General features: G+C 45.6%; 3 protein-coding genes across 3 annotated transcripts; all 3 read left to right on the top strand.

The window, feature by feature from the left end:
* The first annotated feature begins 1,631 nt into the window (after window positions 1–1,631).
* Window positions 1,632–2,780, top strand: LOC106792528. The gene is made up of 2 exons (XM_014758985.1): window positions 1,632–2,035; window positions 2,093–2,780. Exons 1-2 carry the CDS (start codon window positions 1,632–1,634, stop codon window positions 2,778–2,780), a joined length of 1,092 nt encoding a protein of 363 aa, XP_014614471.1.
* A 399-nt stretch (window positions 2,781–3,179) lies between these two features.
* LOC106792527 lies at window positions 3,180–3,775 on the top strand. Its single transcript, XM_014758984.1, has 2 exons — window positions 3,180–3,188; window positions 3,281–3,775. Exons 1-2 carry the CDS (start codon window positions 3,180–3,182, stop codon window positions 3,773–3,775), a joined length of 504 nt encoding a protein of 167 aa, XP_014614470.1.
* Window positions 3,776–5,205: 1,430 nt separating this feature from the next.
* LOC106792526 lies at window positions 5,206–6,552 on the top strand. Its single transcript, XM_014758983.1, has one exon. It carries the CDS (start codon window positions 5,206–5,208, stop codon window positions 6,550–6,552), a length of 1,347 nt encoding a protein of 448 aa, XP_014614469.1.
* Window positions 6,553–7,293: the final 741 nt, after the last annotated feature.

Here is a 7,293-nt window from a genome sequence, read left to right as displayed (position 1 = left end):
ACATCCGCCCGTGTAGACAAGGGCCCCCCAGCAGGTGCAGCAACCTTATTTCTTCTTTTCATCTCGGCAAACCCATCCCCGTCCAGGACAGTTGCCAGAGGCGTCGATATCGGCGGTGAGGGAGCAACCCGCGGCCGGGCTGCAACCTGAGCATAAGAGCTCTGTCTTATTTTTATATCATTTAACTCCTGTTGTATTGTAATCACCGATTTTGAAAGGTCATTAAGAACTTTCCTTGTCGTCTTATCATCAGGCACATCCTCCTTCCTGGCAGCAACTAGTCTCTCCTCTGCAGAAGATCGGACCTGGTTTGCTGCTGCAGTTGCTGCCTTAGTTTCCCCTTTTGACACCTTTTCGAGGAGTACATCTTTACGCCTCAACTCCCGCCTAAGGCGCGTACATTCCTCCTCCACCTGCTTTAGCCGGTTACTTGTGGCTTTCGCTTCCGCCCTTAACTGCTCCAGAGATTCATGAATTTCAGAGCCACAGTTTGCCCTGTTGCGGGCCTGCAACTCCCTGGCCATTTTCATTATTTCCATATAGCAATTTTTCATTTTCCCCGATATTTTGCCCTTGATGTTGCCGCAGGTCTTCCTTCTTACTTCTGCCTCAGCAATATTTTCCATTATCAGATCAAACAGTCTTCCAATCTCCATACTGGAGACCGATGGTCCCTCTGATATAACACCGTCCATCCTTGTGAGGTCAACTACCTCATCCTCCGATGACGAGGTGTATAAAATCGGCCTCGCCCTTTTATGGGTCCTGACTGGTATAGAGTCAGTCTCCAGATCTTCTATGCACCTTACCGTGCACTTCGGCCCCTCCTCCAAGGAGCGCTCTCGACTTCCTGTAGCAGCAGTCGATCCACGGGCCAGGTTGCCTACCCGCGAACAACTTCCCGACGCATTATCCAGAGTCAGGGCCGGGTCGCCTACCCTAGACTCATGACAGTAGCATGATGTCGACGATGGGTGGCCTGTCCTACCACCACCAAACACCGCCGTTGTGTGAGTTTCCCTCCCACACGGGTTATTCTCTGAGGTTGTACCTTTCATATTTTTTAATTGATATAAATAGACACAAGCCCAGAGGAAAAAAAAGGAAACGAAGGAAGTAAGAGACAAGAAAAGAATAGAAAAAAGAGGGGATAGAAAGAATTACAGAGAGAAATAGCCATACAGGACATGCACACACCATTCACACCCTCCCTTTTAGTCGCCTCTTACGACAAGCAGGGAATACTGTGGGAGAATTCTACTACCCCCTGCCCACGGGGCGGACCCTGACGCAACCCTGCACGGGACACTTTATTCAGAGGATTCACGTGAGTTTTGTAATTTCTATTGCTTGATCATTCTTCGAAGTCGTATTTTTCCTCCTCTTTTCTCTTCTTAATTTCGCCTTTTGTCGTGAAAATGCCTCGTTTGAGTGGTGCACGTGGTGATGTCGAGCGCGCTGTACGGAGATTCGAGTATGTAAAGAAAGAATTCGCGATATTTCAAAAGGCGGTGAGCGAGATAAATCGTACCAGCCCGCGCGATATAATGAAATAAAAGCTTAGGATTTCCTAAGTTGATAAGAATGTTGCAATATTAGAGGAGTTGATAGAAAAGACTTCCAGTGAAGCGATGGGAACGCTGGTTGACAAAATTCACAATCATGTCGAGTCAGTCATCGATGCCAAGGCGGAGGCGGAGTTGATCATTAATAGAGCTGAATCGGTAGCCACTTTAGACACAAATTCGCCTACCACGAGTCTGTTGTCTCCAGTTGGCACTACGGTTAGCAGTCCGTCCGTAGATAGCATTTACAGAATACCTCATTTTGACGGGCAGCATGAGGAATGGCCGAATTTCGCGAACACGTTTCAATCGGTGATAGGAGATAATCCCGCTCTTCGAGAAATACAAAAATTTACATATTGGAAATCATGCTTATCGGGACCAGCCGCGGAGAAAATAAGAGTTCTGGAAATTACCGCAAATAATTATCCGATTGCGCGGAAGACCTTAGTCGAGTGCTATGACAATCCGTTAATATTGATAAATAAGCACGTATGAGCTATTTTGGAGGGTCCCCCTATTGACAGTGAATTTCCCTCGTCTTTAATTGCTGCGTCCGATGCGCTGAGTGCAAATTATAGGGCTTTAGTAGCGACTAAAAAAGTGTTTGTCGATCAATTTGCTATTGCCGCACATCTTTCGCGAGTGGATCCAGCAACACGGCTTCAATRGGAACAACGGTATTCCCGAGATGCTTTACCGACGGTAGACGAATTTGTGATATTTTTGCGCGATCGGGGAAATGCGCTAGTAAGCTCCCAGCCGGCAGAACATTCTAAAAGGATTAACAATAGCAGAAGGAACGCGCCATTAGGACCCGAGAGGAATTTTCGCTCAAGGAACTTGATGTGTAACGAGCCGCGGTTTAATTCTCCGCGAAATTGGCCGCGAATTTCCAACCGAAGACAAGTTCAAGCGTATTCCACAAGCGCGACTGTCTCGTGTGGCATATGTCGCGAAAGGTATAACACATCGGAGTGTGAGCAGCTACTGAGAGCCGAGCCCGAGGAGCGCAGAAGAATCGTGGTTAAAGCCAATTTGTGTTGTAATTGTTTACAAGCTGGTCACCGCGTCTACACATGTATTAGGAATGACTACTGCAGAAAGTGCAAGGGCAGGCATCATGAGTTGTTACATGTGAGAGAGGCTGTTGCAGAAAATGCAACGGCGGGCATCACGTTTGGACGGCATCGGCGGTGCAGAATGCACATGTAGAGCTCCATCACTCGCAGAAAGCCGCGCTGTTACTAACTGCAGTGGTGCATTTGCTGGATCGCGACGGCAGGCCGTACGATTGTCGTGTGCTTCTGGATTCGGGTTCCGAAGCACATTTCTTAACGATTCGGTTCGCGAATCTTCTGCGAATAGCCAAACGGGACGTGAATGTACCCATTTCTGGCGTAAAYCAAACGGAAACTAGAGTCAAACAGGCAATCTTAGCAACGTTGAAATCGCGGACAGAAAATTATGCGTTAGAATTACAATTCTTATTATTACCCACTGTAACGAATAGGTTGCCTTTGCAACGAATTACGCGAGAAGAATTGACTATATGGCAGGGATCCAATTAGCAGATCCCAAGTTTATTCTCGGAGTCGAGATTTTTGCTTCACTATGGCGCAGGTCAGAGCATTAGGTTAAATGAAAATTTAATGGCACAAGGAACTATACTAGGATGGCTCGTTATGAGCACAGGAGCCACGCGTACTCCGTAGGGCGTTAATTGCCACACGGCCACGGTAGATTTGAACTCACAATTGGAAAAATTCGGGAAGATTGAAGAAGTAGCTGAGAGTAGTATTWGGTCGCACGAGGAAAATTTGTGCGGAGCACATTTTAAAAGCAACACGCGACGGGATAATACTGGCAGATATATAGTGAGATTGCCHTTTAAGGAAGAAAATCAGTTAGGAGATTCGTATACGAGCGCGTTAMGAAGATTTCACGCATTAGAGCGATCATTATCGCGCAAGCCGGAAATTAGAAATGAATATATTAAATTCTTATCCGAATATGAAGAACTAGGGCACATGACAAGGATAGAAGGGGGACCTCACGAAGATAGATTCTATTTACCGCATCATGCTGTATTAAAGCATACTAGTATTACGRCCAAATTGCGAGTAGTGTTCAACGCGTCGGCCAAAACCAGCAACGGGAAATCGCTGAATAACGTATTAATGGTTGGCCCAACCATACAGGAGGATTAAATTGAACTTTTAGTAAGATTTAGATCACGTGCTATTGCTATTACCGCGGACATCGCGAAGATGTATCGGCAGATAATAATTGATCCGCGCGATCGCAAATACCAAACTATACTTCGGCGTTGACAGGAAAGTGAGCCCGTGAAAGCRTATAGATTAAATACAGTAACCTATGGAACCGCCTCCGCGTCGTTCTTAGCAACGCGTACCTTACATCAACTCGCGAGCGACGAATTTCACAGATCCCGAAAGTAGCCATCGTTCTTAAAGAAGATTTCTATGTGGACGACTTGTTAATCGGAGCGCGTACAGTTAGGGAAGCAAAGCAAGTCCACGACGAATTAATAAGGATAACCGCAGGGGCAGGCATGCATTTGCGGCAATGGGCGTAAAATTGCGCCGAGATTCTAAAGGACTTAGATACCGCGGATAATAACATCGTAAATTTATATTCGTCAGGCACGGTAAAAACATTAGGTGTTAATTAGAACGCGGCCAAAGATAAAATAGGCTATACGGTAAAGCGAKCAGCTGATCCATCGAAGGTTACTAAGCGCGTTATATTGTCGGAAATTTCGCAGTTATTCGACCCGCTAGATTTATTAGGACCGGTAGTAATCAACGCGAAAATGATGATGCAACGGCTATGGCAATTAAAATCAACGTGGGACGAAGATGTCCCAGCCGATATATATAAAATATGGCAAGAGTTCCGCCAAAATCTCCACACGCTTGAGGAGATAAGGTTCGCGTGAAACGTAGCAGGTGATGGAGAAGAACTGAAAATGCACGGTTTTTGTGACGCGAGCGAAAGGGCTTACGGCGCGTGCATTTATGTTAAAACGTTGGGAAAAAATCCCACTTTACGATTAGTCTGCGCCAAATCCAAGGTAGCGCCGCTTAAAACGCAATCGCTTCCGCGCCTAGAACTTTACGGCGCCTTAATACTCTCGCGGCTCTTTAAGGCCACTAAAACCGCTTTGCGTAGAAATGATTTCTGCCGTACAATATTTTGGGCGGATTCTACGGTAGTTTTGCATTGGCTCAATACTCCGCCTCACACTTTAAAAACCTACGTAGCACAAATCGTAGCTGAAATTCAAGAGAGCACAGCTCGCKAGCTGTGGCGTCATGTATCGTCCGAACATAGCCCAGCGGATTTAATTTCTCGTGGCGTTACACCTTCCGAACTCCGTGAAAGTAAGCTCTGAAAATCCGTTCCTGCATAGCTTATCAAGCCGGAATCAAGTTAGCCGCATAGTAGATTAGAACCAATCGAAATCTCGGAAAAGAAAAAGATTGTAACTCACGCAAAGGAAGCTACTCCGTTCAAACTATTTAGGCGGTACTCCTCATTCGTCAAATTAAAGCGCATTATCGCGTATTGCGCTAGATTCGCACGTAACTCGCGCAATTTAAAGGAGAAAAGAATAATGGGTGAGTTAACAGTGGACGAATTGAAAGGCACGATGGTAATCGCGATTAGATTGATACAGGAAGAAGCATTTCCCGAGATCATTAAATTGATCAAGTCCGGAAAAGAGGTTTGTGCATCATTCTCCGTACTAAGCCCGTTTGTAGACAATTTAGAAATATTAAGAGTGGGAGGTAGATTGGCAAGAAGCAACTTGCCATACGAGCAAAGGCATCCCGCGTTATTGCCGAAAGACCATACAATTACAAACGCGATAATACGCGAAAAGCACYATCAAATAGGGCACGGTGGTACGCAAGCCACTTTGAACGCACYTCGCGAATCGTTTTGGCCAATAAATGGGCGAAGTGGCGTTAAACGCGTAATATATAAATGTATTACTTGTCGACGTTTAAAACCCGCTACGCCGCAATATCCKATGAGTGATCTACCTGCCAGTCGTCTTCTACCGAATCGTCCGTTTCTCGACACCGGCGTGGATTTCTGCGGWCCGTTATTCATCAAGGAAAAGCAACATCGGAACCGTGGTCGCGCTAAAATATATGTGGCAGTATTCGTCTGCTTTAGCACCAAGACCGTTCATTTAGAACTCGTGAATAATCTAACGACTGAAGCATTTTTAGCAGCTTTGCGTAGATTTATGGCACGCCGTGAAAAATGTTCAGACATATATTTCGACAACGCGACTAATTTCGTAGGTGCRGCGAACGAACTAGAAGCGCGCGTCTCACGAAGTTTGGTAAATGAAGGAATCAAGTGGCATTTCATCCCACCCCGTTCCCCCCATTTTGGAGGTCTATGGGAGGCGGCCGTAAAATCGTTTAAATATCATTTAGTTCGAATTATAGGCGAGACATTGCTATCTTACGAGGCATTATTAACATACGTCCTCGAGATAGAGGCGATTCTTAACTCGCGTCCTATCACGCCTCTGTCTAATGACCCGAATGATTTGCGCACTCTTACACCTGGGCCTTTTTTAATTGGAAATTCGTTTACGAGTTTGCCAGAGGACGAATACAGGGATACACCATCCAGGCGTCTGTCCCAATGGCAGCACGTACAGCAGATGAGACAGCATTTTTGGAACCGATGGAATAAGGAATATTTGAACGAGCAGACGGTCCGTAAAAAATGGCACAGAGGCACAGCAGACGAAATAAGCCTGGGTACGCTAGTCATCCTGCGAGAAAATAATTCCCCTCCACTTAAATGGCCATTAGGATGTATCGCGGAAGTACATAAAGGAGCCGACGGTATAGCACGCGTGGCGAGCGTAAAAACTGCCAACGGTCTTGTAAAGCGCGGTATTAAACGTCTTTCTCCTTTCCCAAGCGATTTATAAAAAAAAAAAAAAAAAAATTTTTTTTTTAACTTAGTCACGTTAATTATTGAATATGTATTGTAATATGCGGTTACCAGTATGTATATAGTTTATAATTTGTATTTAAGTGTGCGCATTTTGTTTTTTAAGTTTTGAACGGTGCCCGTTCAAGGGGGGGTTATGTTTCGTATCCTACGCAACGAGTAAGTAGGGCGAAGCGCCTGGGCGTGTACGGCGCTGCCAAGGCGTGAGACACTTGCGACAATGCAGTATCGTTGTTTTTGGTGGTAACCACGGTAGCGCTAAGATGCTTGCAAGGGGTCTTTCTTTCTTCTAGCTCGCGTTCTCCCACTACATTTATTACGCCAATCACATGTATCGACAGCCGCGTTATCCTCGGGCTTATCGGTGATTGGTCCAGCATGACATCGCTTTTTGGTATAAAACCCAGCGCGTTCTTGAGCCTATCAACACTCTTGATTCATCACGAGTGATTCATCGCTCGAGATTCATCTAGCTTAGAAAGCTGAGACTTGCGAGAACTACTTTGAGGAGAATTATTTGTATTGCGCAATACTACATCATTTAAGTTCGGCCAGCGACAAGGGACAAAGGCGGTCCTGCACGTGGCCAGAATTATCCTGATTTGTACAGATTCTTCGTCAACGTTTCAACCAGTAGTCCAGGCAACAAAGGAGAACTTGGAAAATTTAGCRGCTTTGTTAAAATTTGATATAATGGTAATTCGACGACGCTGAATCG

Source organism: Polistes canadensis, unplaced genomic scaffold (genome assembly GCF_001313835.1).
Source record: "Polistes canadensis isolate GaletaPanama2010 unplaced genomic scaffold, ASM131383v1 scaffold_458, whole genome shotgun sequence".
NCBI lineage: Eukaryota > Metazoa > Arthropoda > Insecta > Hymenoptera > Vespidae > Polistes > Polistes canadensis.
This window is presented reverse-complemented; position numbering and strand designations above follow the sequence as displayed.